At 31.8% G+C, this 17262-nt stretch overlaps 1 protein-coding gene across 2 annotated transcripts; it reads left to right on the top strand.

Moving 5' to 3' along the window:
• The first annotated feature begins 6513 nt into the window (after positions 1–6513).
• Positions 6514–15640, top strand: LOC132759663 (uncharacterized). 2 transcript variants are annotated; one of them, XM_060751473.1, is made up of 7 exons: positions 6514–6631; positions 7776–8524; positions 10277–10342; positions 10810–10899; positions 11862–11906; positions 12260–12279; positions 14559–15640. In XM_060751473.1, the coding sequence occupies exons 2-7, from the start codon at positions 7777–7779 to the stop codon at positions 14661–14663; spliced, it is 1074 nt and encodes a 357-aa protein (XP_060607456.1). In that variant the 5' UTR covers positions 6514–6631; position 7776; the 3' UTR covers positions 14664–15640. The 2 variants fall into 2 exon arrangements, with proteins under 2 accessions (XP_060607456.1, XP_060607457.1); XM_060751474.1 differs by lacking the exons at positions 6514–6631; positions 7776–8524 and adding an exon at positions 9022–9635.
• Positions 15641–17262: the final 1622 nt, after the last annotated feature.

Below are 17262 nucleotides of genomic sequence, written 5' to 3'. Positions count from 1 at the left end.
TATCTTAACTAAGTTTGAGTCTTAAAGAATACTTGAAATATCTTAACTGAGTTTGAGTCTTGGACACCACTTAAAATTTCTTAACTTAGCTTGTGTACAGAACAATACTTGAAAGATCTTAACTGACTTTGAGTTTGGAACAATAGTTGAAATATCTTAACTTAGTTTGAGTCTGGGACAAACTTGAAATATCTTAACTAAGTTTGAGTCTGGAACAATACTTGAAATATTTTAACTGAGTTTGAGTCTGGAACAACATTTATAATTTCTTAACTTAGCTTGTGTCTGGAACAACACTTGAAATATCTTTACGTAATTTGAGTCTTAACTTAGTTTGAGTCTGGAATAATAATTGAAATATTAAAACCAAGTTTGAGTGTGGAACAACACTTGAAACATCTTAGCTGAGTTTAAGTATGGGACAACACTTGAAATATCTTAAATAAGCTCGAGTGTGGAACAATACTTGAAATATTTTAACTGACTTTGAGTCTGGAACAACACTTGAAATTTCTTCACTTACCTTGTGTCTGGAACAACACTTGAAATATCTTTACTTAATATGAGTCTTAACTTAGTTTAAGTCTGGAACAATAATTAAAATATCTAAAATAAGCTTAAGTCTGGAAAAATACTTGAAATATCTTATCTAAGCTTGAGTCTTGAACAATATTTGAAATATCTTAACTTAGTTTGAGTCTGGAACAACACTTAAAATATCTTAACTTAGTTTTAGTCTTGAACAATACTTGAAATATCTTTATTTAATTTGAGTCTGGAACAATACATGAAATATCTTAACTTAGTTTGAGTCTTGAACAATACTTAGAATATCTTAACTAAGTTTGAGTCTTGAAGAATACTTGAAACATCTTAACTGAGTTTGAGTCTTGGACACCACTTAATTTTAACTTAGCTTGTGTCTGGAACAATACTTGAAATATTCTAACTGGGTTTGAGTGTTGAACAACATTTGAAATTTCTTAACTTAACTTGTATCTGGAACAAGACTTGAAATATCTTTATTTAATTTGAGTCCTAACTTTGTTTCAGTCTGGAATAATAATTGAAACAACTTAACTAAGTTTGAGAATGGAACAAGACTTGAAATATCTTAACTAAGTATGAGTCTTGAAGAACACTTGAAGCATCTTAACTTAGCTTGAGTCTGGAACAATACTTGAAATATTTTAACTGAGTTCGAGTCTGGAACAACACTTGAAATTTCTTAACTTAGCTTGTGTCTGGAACAACACTTGAACTATTTTTACTTGATTTGAGTAACTTAGTTTAACTTAGTTTGAGTCTGGAATAATAATTGAAATATCTAAACTAATTTTGAGTCTGGAACCACACAAGAAATATCTTAAATAAGTCTGAGTCTTGAAGAATACTTGAAATATCACAACTTTACTAAGTTTGAGTTTGGAACAATAATTTAAATATCTTAGTTTGAGTCTGGATCTATACTTGAAACATCTTACCTTTATTTGGGTCTTGAAGAATACTTGAAACAGCTTAACATAGTTTCAGTCTAGAAGAATAGTTGAAATTTCTTAACTTAGTTTGAGTCTGAAACAATAATTCAAATATCTTAGTTTAAGTCTGGGACAATACTTGAAACAGCTTAACTTAGTTTGCGTCTGGAATAATACTTGAAATATCTTACCGTAGATTGAGTCTGGAACCACACTTGAATTATCTTAACTTGGTTTGAGTCTTGAAGAATACTTGAAACATCTTAACTTAGTTTGAGTCTCAGAGAAAACTTGAAATATCATATTTTTACTTAGTTTGATTTTTGATATTAAGATTATATATCTTAGTTTGAGTCTGGAACAATATTTGAAATATCTTAACTTAGTTTGAGTCTGGAACAATAATTGAAATATCATAACCTAGTTTGAGTCTGGAACAATACTTTAAATATCTTTACTTAGTTTGAGTCTTGAAGAATACTTGAAATATCATAACTTTACTTAGTTTGATTTTGGAACAATAATTTAAATAACTTAGTTTGTGTGTGGAAATTTCCTTATTTATACTATTGGAAAGTTTAGTTATAAATATTTTTGTTAACAGTCTAATTTGAATTATATTGAGCTATATATTAGATATCAAAGCATTGGCCGAAAACAAATATTTTTTACATATTTTGGTTTCATTGATTGATATCATTGATTTTGTAAACAAAAACAAATACAAGTACTTTTGTATTCAAATTATTTTGAAAAACGATGAAATAGTACTGGAATTAAAAAGCATTTTTCTGAACGTGTTAAGTTATCTTTCCCTAATATTTATTAATAAGATACTTATCTTATATTTGTCAGATAGAGTAACCTCCCCCGAAAAATATAAATTGTGTTAGGGGCCGATAAACACACTCATCCTTCATTATTAAGTCTATCTGATAGTGTAACGTCCACTGAAAATTGCAAATGGGGTGAGAAAGCAAAGGGAAATCACTCTAACCTTAAATTATGAAGCCATATAGAGTAACGTCCCCTGAAGAAAACAAAGGGAAATCACTCTAACCTTTTATTATTAAGTCAGAGTAACCTCCCCTGTAGCAAACAAAGGGAAATCGCTCTTACCTTTCATTATTAAGTCAGATAGAGTAACCTCCCCTGAAGAAAACAAAGGGAAATCACTCTAACCTTTCATTATTAATCCAGATAGAGTTACTTCCCTTGAAGAAAACAAAGGGAAATCACTCTAACCTTTCATTATGAAGCCAGATAGAGTAACCTCCCCTGAAGAAAACAAAGGGAAATCACTCTTAAATTAAATTGTTTATCCAGATAGAGTAACGTCCCCTGAAGAAAACAAAGGGAAATCACTCTAACCTTAAAAAATTAAGCCAGATAGAGTAACCTCCCTTGAAAAAAAGGGAAATCACTCTTACCTTTCATTATAAAGTCAGATAGAGTAACCTCCCCTGTGGAAAACAAAGGGAAATCACTCTTACCTTTCATTATTAAATCAGATAGAGTAACCTCCCCTGAAGGAAACAAAGGGAAATCACTCTAACCTTTCATTATTAAGTCAGATAGAGTAACCTCCCCTGTGGAAAACAAAGGGAAATCACTCTAACCTTTCATTATTAAGTCAAATAGAGTAACCTCCCCTGAGGAAAACAAAGGGAAATCACTAACCTTTCATTATTAAGTCAAATAGAGTAACCTCCCCTGAGGAAACAAAGGGAAATCACTCTAACCTTTCATTATTAAGTCAAATAGAGTAACCTCCCCTGAGGAAACAAAGGGAAATCACTCTAACCTTTCTTTATTAAGCCAGATAGAGTAACGTCCCCTGAAGAAAACAAAGGGAAATCACTCTAACCTTAAATATTTAAGCCAGATAGAGTAACGTCCCCTGAAGAAAACAAAGGGAAATCACTCTAATCTTTCTTTATTAAGCCAGATAGAGTAACGTCCCCTGAAGAAAACAAAGGGAAATCACTCTAATCTTTCTTTATTAAGCAGATAGAGTAACGTCCCCTGTGGAAAACAAAGGGAAATCACTCTAACATTTCATTAAGTCAGAGTAACGTCCCCTGAAGAAAACAAAGGGAAATCACTCTAACCTTTCTTTATTAATCCAGATAGAGTAACTTCCCCTGAAGGAAACGAAGGGAAATCACTCTAACCTTAAATTATTAATCCATATAGTTACTTCCCTTGAAGACAACAAAGGGAAATCACTCTAACCTAAAATTGAAAGCCAGATAGAGTAACCTCCCCTGGAGGAAACAAAGGGAAATAACTCTAACCTTTCATTATTAAGTCAGATAGAGTTACCTCCCCTGAAGAAAACAAAGGGAAACCACTCTTACCTTAAATAATAAATCCAGATAGGGTAACCTCCCCTGATGTAAACAAAGGGAAATCACTCTAACCTTTCATAAATAAGTCAGATAGAGTAACCTCCCCTGAAGAAAACAAAGGGAAATCACTCTTACCTTTCATTATTAAATCTAGATAGAGTCACCTCCCCTGATATCGATGTAACAAAGGGAAATCACTCTAACCTTAAATAATTAATCCAGATAGAGTAACCTCCTCTGAAGAAAACAAAGGGAAATCACTCTTACCTTTCATTATTAATCCAGATAGAGTAACCTCTCCTGAAAATTGCCATGCTAAAGGATCAAATTAAATGAGATTACAGGTATTCTGTATGAAATAATGCACAGCTGCCGTTGTTAAGGAACCAGACAGTTTGAATAGTTTTAGACAGATCAACACAATTTCTTGTGTTTTTATGGTAGATATACATGTATACTACTTTTTGTTTCTGACCGCGCGTGATAAGCGAAACTAAATAAATTGTCTATGCATGATATCTTTTTACAGGGCGTACAAGACAATGGAACTGAAAGGTGTGTATACTTAAGTTGCCGGTTGCCCATATGAGTGGGTCCTCCAGAAGAGTATTAGTCATTTTATATTTTGGAGGATTGTGCAAAATACAGATACAGAAAGATGCCCCAGTTCCAGAAGCTTCCCCTGGTTCTTTAACGTGCCAAGTGTTTATGCACTCATGCACTGGACATCTATTTAAAGTCTCATCCGAAAGACTGATTAGTAATTTCAGTTGGTCAGCCCGGGAATCGAACCTACAATTTCGAGATTACAAGTCTCGCATTCTAAACGATTGTGCTATGCGGGCTAGCTAGGAACTGAAAGGTTTGTTTATCACCTCTCATATAATACTGCACGTTTGTTACGTCGCTTTTCATTGTAAAGTTTTTAATAATATTGCACGTTTGTAACGTCGCTTTTCATTGGATAATCGTGACGTTTATATGGTTAAATATACACGGCTGCTGTAATTTTAAAGAGGAATCTCACTTTTTTTTCTAAAAAGGAATTTGCCTGGAGGCTAAACAACCGTTTATATAGAGCCATATAACCTGTCAAAATCTTTGTAACTAAAAATAATCAAGGCTGCCGTCAATTTATGAAAGAATTCACATTTTTCTTTAAAAAAGAGGAAGTTTGCAGTATAATGAATTTGTTATAAATATTCCTGATATGTTGAATGACCAATTTAAAGGGGTAATTTGCAATATAACCCCCGCCTTGCGGCACGGGTTAACATTTTTCATTACATTCTGTTAAATTCTCAATCATATAAAAGTCATTTGTGCAATATAAAGACTATTTTGTTTTCTTCTTCTTTTGAATATTACATTGCTGGTACATTCAATCCAATCACGAGGGTGAGGGACTATATAAGTTTTCTTTCGTTCCAATCCCTTTCAATTTGATGTAATAGTAATTAATACACATATAAAATGTAATATATGTGAAATATTGAAATAAATACATGTATGTTTAAACAAATCCAATCAGCACAAACGATTATCGTTTCTACGTTAGTGCCATAAGGCATTTAAATTAAATAAATATACTATTCACGATGACGTCACCGGTCCGACCATTTAAATTAGTTTACGAAAATCCGCGAGGCAGATTTTATGAAACGCGCTCTGCCTAGTGCATTTTCAGTACATTTACTAGAATTTTTGTTCAATAAACAATACAATTTCCACTGGTGATTTCTTTCATCGTTGAACTTTTTCCATTATGATCTAATAAAGTGTGGTATAATAATCATACTAGTAAGAAATAGCACATAGTACTTCGGACGTCAGAGCTTTATAGTGACCGATCAGTCAGCACGCAGATCGAAGTCGACTGGTTGCTGACCTATAACTTTGCTAGATGTTATAGATCTTTTCAGTTTGGATTTAAGTTGTCGCCCTTTAATGACGTCATTGACGACAGACATTGCTGATTCGACTTTTATACGGTACATTTATAAAAGGAATTGCAAGGCGCGCTTTTAAAAATTGCCAAAAAATTGTATTAATAAATAATGTATTAAATTTTAATAAAAGGATGGACAAATGAATTAAAACGTTTTCATGTACCGTAATAAGTTTAACGTTATGTTTCAATACTGGATCATGGCTGGGTAACTGATCATGGTTACCATTTCCGATTAATTCTAAATAATAGAAAATGTCACACCGTGTTTTACAAGAGCTGTGTTGATCTACGATAGTAGCGAAGTAAAATATTGTAGAACTTATTGTGTCAACATAATTATGACACCAGTCCATAAAAATAAATTATTTAAGAACGTATGATTTAAGCCTTGCATATGCGTATCAAATATAATAAAATTTATGTACAATAACGTGTTTTTAACTGATGTTTGAAAAATAAATGAGCGATTCAAATATGTCTTTCGTAGAATGTAGGATACAACTGTTATAAACCATTGTTTTTTAATAATTCAGCCCTATCTTTAATAAATATCGATCCCCGCGGGAAATTATATTTAAACCATCGACATTTGACGATCAAAGTAAACTTATTGATTTTAAAGTTTCTATACCTCAGCCTTAACTATACAAATGGTTTAATAATTTATCCATTGATAACGAGTTAAAAATAGAACTTTAAATAAATAATGCTTTAACTACATATTGGATATACAAAATGTATATGCCCAATATGCTGAATATATAATTATTGCATGTGTGAAGATCAAACAATTTCTTGTTTGTGTGAATTAGTTTATATTCATTTTAAAGGAAATAATACGAAAACTTTAAGTAAGTATATTGTGTTTGTAGATATTTTTTTATAAACTTCTGTATATACATGCTGCAAATTTAAAGCTGTTCGCCAGCTATAAAGATTCGTTTGAAACGTACCTCTTGTATATACATGGCCTGTGTATAAAACATACATGCATGTTTTGTTTGTTGTTTTTTTATATTGTATATCAAATAGAAATGATAAACTCCTATATGTATATCCTGCAAATTTAAAGCTGTTAGACAACTATAGAGACACGTTATAAACATACCTCTTGTATATACATGTCCTGTGTATAAAACATACATGCACTTTTGTTTATTCATTTTTCTGCTGTATATCAAAGATGAATGATTTATTAGATGTATGATATCTTTAAACTTCTTCAAAAAATAATTTTCGATTGGTATTATATCTTTTAACCTCTCTAAAGTCGTTCAAAGAGAAATGATTCTCGATTTGTATTATATCTTTGAACCACTCCAAAGTCATTCGTTATCATGTAATAATGTGATGTACATGAATCTCTGATAAAAAAGATATATAGAAGTATAGATGTATAAAAGAAATTCGTGCATTAGTGTATGCAGAATTAACTTTAATTCCATCGTGTAGGAAGCTTAAAACGTATAGAATCTGTACCTGGAACCAACTAGCACTAAGCAGTGTATGTATAATATTTGCTGAAGGAACCAACGGCTTACACCTGACGGGATTTGAACACATGCGGACAGTTACCAAGACAGTCCGACGCGTTTACCAATCGGCCACGCCGCCACTCTGGAGGATTTCATTGAGCTACATTCATCATAAGAAGTTTCTTCTTCAACTAGGTTTAACAGGAAACACAAATGTACTGGTATTCTGCAAAATAGTATTTCCTAACAGAATATACCTTCGTTGTCTTTATAACCTTATCAATAATGGTTGTCGCCTATTAGCATATTTGATAAGTAACAAATACACGGGGCTTAATTAACAAAAGACAGATATGTAAAACATTTGTACACTGAACCTACAATGCAACACATATGCGGTTTGAATTAAAAATGTAAAATTATTCGCCTAGACCTAATCTTGTGCACCACAAATATTTATGCAAGTCCAACAAATAATTAACTTATATCATTTTTTTCTGTTTCATCATACTAATTTCAGGATGTTGTACTCGTCGTCAGATGTTTTTACCCAACTTCAACCCCGGCACGTGGGCCGGAGAGAGCGACATCCGGGTGCACGAGAAAGACATTCTGCACAGCGTCAAAGACATGCGCAAGATTCGGATATTTCACAATCAAATAGACCCCAAACTACCATACCTCAATCCAACCTAAAACCAAAATCATCATATTCAATGAATTCGGCAATATCTGAATTTTCCCATAACAGAGGGAACAGACAGACGCGCCATGAGGAACATGAAAGGGTTACGTCATCTTACCGTGAAGTTTCAACAATTGAAGATATCCGCGCGAGTATGAATGCCACCGCGAAACCTAGGTCAGCCCCTCCCCCGCAGATTCCTGATTGGATGATTAATTTAGATATCAACTTAGATGTGTCCTCAGTAGATATTATCCCACCATTTGAGGAAAAAGAACGAAATAAAATTGACAGAGATGCCGAAACATTTACCGAATCGCCTTCTTTTATGTATCTTGATACCAACGCAGACGACAGTGATGGTGAAGATACTGGTTCAAAAGAGACAAAAGAACGGTTAGAACCAAAAACAAATGAACTAAAGGCGAATTACGAGTATAACCAAACGCATAAAAATGTTCATTCTAATAGATCGCAGGCAAGCCAACATAACCGTCCAGTGTCTTCAAAGGGAGGTAACAAACCAGTGTCAAACACATTTAGAATCGCTCGAGGATTTTCACCAACGCTAAAAGAAAATGAAAGTAAGTTTTATAATTATTTATTCTGTTATCGAATTATGACTAATAGAACATATTTATATTTACATCTAGCAATTTATTATACAAAAAAGCTGTACAGCAAACTGAAAGTCATTTGCTTTTTCGACGTTCGTATCTACACGTTTTGAGTGGCCATTAAGCAATATGTAAAGGAAATATTCATGCTCAAGAGAGCTTTTCATACCTGTACATGCATTCAAGATTCTCAACTTTCAGTTGCTATTTTCTGTTATTTCAAATTTGAATATTAAAAAGGAGCAATAATAAATAAGTAGGACGGACAAATTGGACGATGTCATTTTCAACAATATCGGCGGTTTGGTGTCAATTATAGTAAAATATTTCAGCAGGAACCTCTTGCATCTTCGTGATAATATCATCTGAGCCTATTTCTTGCATTCTAGGGGGCGCTCTGGGGTGCAAGGTACATTGTAGAGGGCGCTCTGGCGGTTTTGCTATAAATAACAAAAGTTCACAATACTCACGTATTTTCACATTCTTATCGATATAAAATAAATGTTAGGCCGTCAATTGATTATTATAGGCGCGTCTATTGTTTAATTTAAAACGACTAACAGTGGCAAAAGTCAACCTCTATAGAAACGCCGCATTTGATTACGTCAAATCAATATATTGTCTTTATTCATCAAACATACTAATCTATCAATTTTAAATAATGTCAACATTTTTGTTTACTAACTTTAAAACGACAGCATTTAGTCGCTATTATTTTGAATGAATTTATGTCTTAACACCAATCTAGCGTATGCTGGCAACTACTCGATTAATTATTTATCATGTATTAAAAACTGAAAGAACCTTATCGGGTGTTGTTTGAACGCGAAAAGTTGTGCCAAAATCTTTCCGCTTATAATTTTTTTGACACGGGCGATCATTTAAAACGCGAGGGTAATGACTGCATTCATGAACGTGTACCTTAATGTTACATTCACTCTTTTGTTAATACGGGTTTAGAGAATGCATGATTTGTGATTATATACAACATTGTGTTGCTGTTGCTTTTATTGTTGATGTATGATTATATAACGGAATAAGTGATAGATAAAGATGGATGAATACGAGCTTATGATGAGTAAGTGGGCTTCCGGAATTTTAGAAAAAGGTTAAATTACGTTGTTATCTTTTGGTATAATTTTTGTCATACTCTTCAGCAGTAGCCGAAACATGTAACTAAAGCAAAAATATACAGATATATTTGGCAATAGATACTGAATTTTATTACCGGAACATTAAAAGGCAATTAGTGCCGATCTATTTTAGCATTTTGTGCTGATTCATTTTGGCAATTTGTGATTTTAACAATTTATACCGATACAGTTTGGCTTTATATAACGATGATAGTAGATTTTTAAGGCATAATCAAAATTGTGTTGTTGGTTCTGGTTATTGCATTTTTGTTATGTTTTTTTTTTAATAAAAACGTCGAAAGACTTCAAAAGGAATCTTTACGAGGTAATCTATAGGTGATCATCATACCTAATTTAAGTTCTTTATTAGTAAAATATTGTGGAAAAATTAGTCTTACTTCGTATTTTCTCTAAAATATACCCTATAAAATGTTCAAATATACAGTATAATTATCATGTAATTTAATGTAAATCACATAAGTGAAATAGGTGCATTGCACTTATGAATATTCAACAAGAAATGAGGCGAACGACACATTGTTATATATTGTAATGATTATTGTAATTCATTAACATTTTTTCAAAGGTCCTCGACGTTATCAAGGTGATAAAAAGGTGATGTCTATGCAGCAAGGTGGTATCCGAAGTACACGTAAGTTTAATATTTTAATTACTTAGTTTAATATAATAATTACTAAATTAATTGATTGGTTGGTTGGTTAATTGATTGATTCATTCATTTATTCATTCAATTATTCATTCATTCATTCATTTACTCACTTTTTTCACTCACTAAATCACTCATTCATTCACTCACTCATTCATGTATGAATTCATGTACGCATGCACGCACGCAATCACGCACGTACTCATTCATTCATTTATTCATTCATGTTTGTTTTTTATTATTCATTTAAGTAAATCAGGCTTTTAAGCCTATATCATTTTCAATCATGTTTGATATAACATTTGTTTGAATATGTGCAACAATCAATCTGTATTTCTTAGCTATTATTGAAAACGAAAATAGACGGAGGTGAACGAAAAGTTACGATTATTCTTTGTACAGAACCGCTGAACTCTGCTACAGTACAATATATCTTTTCTTTTGTTTAACAGCAATGCAGCCTAAGTCAAAGAAATTTATCAACCAAATGATTACATACAGACATATGAAGCACCATGACAACAAGATTAGAATAGCTAAACGTAAGTATTACAAAACTTACTTCTAATATCTTATACAGAGTTATTTTGTACAGAGTCATCTGGGGTCTTTAAAAGGTAGTATTGCTACTGCAATATATTCAAGAGATTTTAAGATTAAAGTATGTCAAAAAGTAAAATAATTCCATCATTTTAGTGGCGCAAGTTTTAGTTTACTATAATTTTCTTTAAAGACACATTATGCTTCAGAAATGAATCAATTTTACTTCTATGAAAAGGAAAACATATTTGTAACGTTAAATTAGTAGTTTTATAGCATGCTAGATGCTTATGACTCGAAGAAAGTAGGACTGAATATAAAATGATTTGTCATAAAATTCGCAAAATATAAATATAAAGTATTTTAACTTCAATATCAAACACGATATCACTGTACCTGTACTACTTGTAATTGCCAAAATGCAACAGAAGCAAAAAATGTACAATTGCAATTGGCAAATGAGTAACAGGAAAAATACAGGTAAAATAAAAACCTTTAAGAACCAAAAAAAAGCATTGCTGTGGCATATTGGGCCTCCTTTAAAGGGCATCAGAGCTAATGATTTGAGGACTTTTCGGCCAACACCGGCCAACACAACAAATCACTTTTTATCTTTAGAACTAGTTTTTCAATGTTTTTTATTTTATTAGAGACAGAGACATAAGTTAAGGTTAACAATACAAGGGGGGGGGGGGTTAATTCAATTTCAACATATACGTATCTATAGACTATTTGCGGCATACTTTGAGCTTGGATGTTTCATAAAATAAGGCTCAGTTTGGTGAAGAGATTTTGTTCATTTGTACATGTAGTTTAAAAAGGCATTTATATTTTCATAAGTACTGTCATAAAGAATCATCTTTAAAAAGGTTAGTTCGCTTTATAAATTTACAAGTTAAAATATGCTTTCTATTGTAAGAAAATAACATATTGTTTCATATATGTATATTTATCATTATTTCAGCTGCTATTGACACTAAAATGCCAGCTACATTTAAAATAGCACTCGGTATGTATTTTTATCTATTGGTAATCTTTATTTGTGATCATTCTGTGAAATTTAAGGTAGCATGCTTTGTTGATTTTAATATAATATCGAACATTAACACAAACACAGGCTTAAAAAGGCAAACTCCTCGATTGTGTGTTTAATTGTTATGAATGTTATTGTAACATATACAATGTATAGCCATTAGAATTCGATCAACAATCAATTTAAGTACTCTAATTTTGTCCTGATGAATAATATTGATATTTTATCTAAAATTCACAAGAAGCAGTAAAAACATTAAAAATTTATAAACTTATATCTTTTTTAATAAAAAGGGTTATAAGTTAATCATTTTTCTTTTCTGATTTCAGAAAGAAAACAGCTTGTCGAGGTAAGCATTGAACGGTTTGATTTCCTTTTGGCAATAACAAACATTATATTAATTCTTTGTTCATTCATACATAAATTGGACATAGATATTCCTCAGAAACATGTTTGTATAGGGTTTTAAATAAGTTATTTTTATACATCTCTTTTCAAGAGCTGTGTTGTATGTTTGACATCTTATCTGTGCTTTTTTTTTAAATTTTCACATTTTTAATTTTCAATTGTTAGATTAGAACTTTTGATTGGCGGTTTTATTTAAATGCCCAAGAAATAATATCTCATTTGAATACGCAACAATATCCTTACAATCACTCTACTTAAGATTATATTATTAAAATGACATTATGTTCATTTTTATTGTTAAATTGAGCTGAATTAATAATATATATTCAAAAGAGTCACTGTTATTATGGTGACTGATCAACAAGTGATAAATTGGAAAATGTTAACTTAAGTTCTGTCTTTAATATAAAAGACTACCCCACTCTTTTTAATAATGGAACGTTACAGGTAAATTCTGATAAATATTTACAGAACTTGGGTAACGTAAGTTATTTATCGTTCATGTGAAGTAAATTATAAAATTGGAATGAAATGTTCACTCAATGTATATCCTTGGATTGGCATAATGTCATTTTAAGTGAGGAAGTCAATACATTTTCTGTGTGTTAAATAATAAATATATTAATATGGAACGCCGTGACTGTCTTATGCTATCAATGTTTTTGATATCTTGTGAAATGATGATATTATTTTGTCACTTTAGCATATTAACATGTGCAATTTACCTCATATCTTGTCTAAAGACAATGCTGACTTGTACAAACAGCATGTTAACTTGTCAAATAATCATTATGACATGTGCAGACAAAATGTTAACTTGTCAAAGTATCATGATGACTTGTGCAAACGACATGTTAACTTGTCAAAATATCACGATGACTTGTGCAATGAACATGTTAACTTGTCAAAATTTCATGATGACATGTACAAACAGCATGTTAACTTGTCGAATTATCGTGATGACATGCTCATAATACCTTAACAAGTTAACATGTCTTTTGCACAAGTCATCACGATTTTTTGACAAGTTAACATGTTGTCTGCACAAGTCATCATGATAACTTGACAAGTTAGCATGGCATTTGCACAAGTCATCATGATACATTGACAAGTTAGAATGGAGTTTGCACAAGTCATCACGATACCTTGACAAGTTAACATGCTGTTTGCACATGTCATCATGAAATTTTGAGAAGTTAACATACCGCTTTCACAAGTCACCATGATACTTGGACAAGTTGGCATGTTATTTGCACATGTTGTCACGATGATTTGACAAGTTAACATACTGTTTGCACATGTAATCATGAAATTTTGACAAGTAAGCATGGCATTTGCACAAGTCATAATGATACTTGGACAAGTTAACATGCTGTATGCACATGTCATAACGATAATTCGACAAGTTAACATGCTGTTTACACATGTCATCATGGAATTTTGACATGTTAGCATGGCATTTGCACAAGTTATCATAATTCTTTGACAAGTTAACAGTACGTTTTGACATGTCAGCATGATACAAGATAACATGTCATTTGCACAAGTCATCACGATTCTTTGACAAGTTCACATGTTGTCTTCACAAGTCATCATGGTAATTTGACATGTTAACATGCTGTTTGCACAAGTCATCATGATACTTTGACAAGTTGATATGCTGTTTGCACATGTCATCACGATGATTCGACAAGTTAACATGTCGTTTGCACAAGTCATCATTATACTTTGACAAGTTAACATGGCGTTTGCACAAGTCATCATGACACTTTGACAAGTTAACATGCTGTTTGCACATGTCATCACAATAGTTCGACAAGTTAACATGGCGTTTGCACAAGTCATCATGACACTTTGACAAGTTACCATGTCATTTGCACAAGTCATTATTATACTTTGACATGTTAACATGTAGTTTGCACAAGTCATCACGATACTTTGACAAGTTAGCATGTTGTCTCAACATGTCATCATAATAATTTGACAAGTAAACATCCTGTTTGTACAAGTCAGCATGCTCCTTTAACAAAACATGATGTAAATTGCACATGTTAACATGCTCAAACGACAAAATAATATCATCCTTTCACAAGATAACAAAAACATTGATTACATAAGACAGTCACGGCGTTCCATATTCACGTATACATTGTCTGTGTGTTAAATATATACACGTATTTCATCTTTCTTGATATAAAATGGTTTTCAACATTATTACAGAATAGACTGAGCGACTCATGGAGCAGAGCATCAGCCACACCATCTCCATCAAAGTCTTCAACAGAAAATATTTCAAAGTCACAAACCACGCAAAGATCAAGATAGTTTATGAACTGATGATACATTAATGTGATACTTGTTATTTCATATAGTTCATGAACTGATGATAATTTCCTGAGATACTTGTTATCTAATATAGTTCATGAACTTATGATAAATTACTGTGATACTTGTTATTCAAGATAGTTCATGAACTGATGATAAACTCCTGTGATACTTGTAACTTAAGGTAGTTCATAAATGATGATGAAATACTGTGATACTTGTAATTTAAGGTAGTTCATTAGCTGTTATGCTTATCATTCAAGATAGTTCATGAAGTGATGATGAATTTCTGTTATACTTGTAATAAAATATAATAAATGAGCTGATGACGAATTCCTATGCTACTTGTTATTCAAGATAGTTCATGAACTGATGATAAATCCCTGTGATACTTGTTAATTTATATTGACTGTGATAAAATTGTGTAAATGTGATATTTTCATAATTTATGTTACACGCGTTCATTTAAATGTGATCTGTCTGTGACTTTTGTAGTTTATGATGACTGTGATAGAAATCTGTATTAAAATTCATTTTTTAATTTAATTAAATTTACGTAAATAAACATGACATTTTGTCTGTTAAAATGTTATTTGCATTAAATATTTATTTAGCAGTAATTGCATTGCATTGGACAGTAGAGAGTGAAAAATGAATCGCGATTAACGTCGTCGAAGAAGAGTTACTTCCCTTACTGGAACTGACGTAAATGAGGGGGGGGGGTTAATTCTATACAGATCTAAGTTGCCTGCCCTGGCGACAAATGAAAGGGATCCATTACTGATGTTGGACTATCTTTGGTGTTGATTTTTTCCATCACAAACAACTTATTATGAAATCTATCTTATAGATTTAACTTTCACAGACAAGACAAATGTATATATCCATTTCACTGTATTTTTTTTGTTGTTTTATGTTTTCGCTAAGGTTTATAATGTCGGGTAATTGCTTTCCGTGTTGAAGCAGTAAAACTGTTATTAAAGATATTTCATATCAATCTTTGTTCTATTTTCCCCCTAGTTAAATAGATGTGTTTGAATTGTATGTCCTGAATGAATATCTGACACCAAAGGGGAATACCACAGTGTTTCCCGCTGACTATTATTGAAATCTCATGTTAGTTATCTCCCTTGAATTGCAGAGGAAATCATATGTAACTTATAAATATTTCTTATAATACATTGTCATTTCTTGTTTAAGTAAATTGTTTGCCTACTTTTAATAACTGACCTTCTCAGTTGACGATTATATTGTTGTACCGTATGAACAGCTAGCTTTGCAATCTGAATTTTCATTTACAAGACAAATTTACAAGGAAAATTGTGGTATTTAGTCTTGAAATGTTTCAGAACACTCTATTTTTCTTGCTTATATAATATACACTTTTCATAAATATATTGGAATGGCAAATCATTCCGCTGTTTGGAAGAAACGCCCAAAAAATAAAAGATGTGATGTCAGTAATATTCCAGATAATGTGGTATTAATCTGAACGATAATGAAATTTTTAATTCTGTTTTAAAGTTTAGCTGCTATTTATAGAAATTAGAGTAATTCTTACTCGAAAGCACCTCACCTGCTGGAGCTAAGAGGCTACGTGATGCATGGACTCCAGCAATTCGAACCCATTTAGTTGCCGTTTTACAATCACGCAGGGATAAACGGTGGCTGCAATTTTGATGCTTCATCCCTTAGCCACAATGGGTCACTGAACTGGGAAGATATAACTGATTGTATAAATAAAGTTGTGATTGATCTATGTTCTCTTTAACAATTCTGTAAATGAATAAAATGAAATAAAAAAAACTGTCATCCAATTGTCGTCCAGTATATTTATAACGAATGAACTACGGTAGATTTTTCCAAATTAAATTTTATTTGCATGATTTCATTTCAAAAGCTATAAACAAAAGAACCGAATATACACAGTGTCTCTCTCATGAAAACACAGCATCTCTCAGTGTTCATCTCAATCTATCTATACATTTCCGCGTTTTAGGAACCATTTCAATAAATAGATTCCGTGTTTTGGGGACCATTTCAAATAAATAGATACGGCAACTCTGCAAATACTGAAGTTTTCACGAGATAAACATCTTTCAAGGAATAAATATATTTGAATATATAGAAGAAATGTTGATAAATATTATTGCACCAATGTTCATAATTATATTTATACACAAAAAAAAAAGTGTTTATCAAAAAGGGCAAGTATGGGTGGAAAATAAATAGGGCGATTGGGGATACCCATAAAAATATACAGGGAACAAATTTTTTTATTTTCCCTTTCCGAAAACAAAAATTTAAATTAAAGTTACTTTCCCACTCAACAGTATTGAATATTTTTTCAAGTGAAAATTTTGTTTTTGTTTTAAAAAAAAGGGCTTTTTTTACTGCATTTTTAAAACTTTTGCACCTTATCGGTATTAACTTTTCCTCCCCCAGTCACGTGATTTTGGACATTTTTCGAAACCTTCCCTTTTTTCTTTATCAACTTTTTTCCCAAAAAATTTCCTTCTCATAAATGACGTGCTCATTTATGGAACGTCACTTTTCCAAGTTCCATAAATCGGGGCTGACGTCAAAGATGAAAAGAAAA

Source organism: Ruditapes philippinarum, unplaced genomic scaffold, assembly GCF_026571515.1.
Source record: "Ruditapes philippinarum isolate M1 unplaced genomic scaffold, ASM2657151v2 ctg1151_1_1_1_1, whole genome shotgun sequence".
NCBI classification, from domain to species: domain Eukaryota; kingdom Metazoa; phylum Mollusca; class Bivalvia; order Venerida; family Veneridae; genus Ruditapes; species Ruditapes philippinarum.
This window is presented reverse-complemented; position numbering and strand designations above follow the sequence as displayed.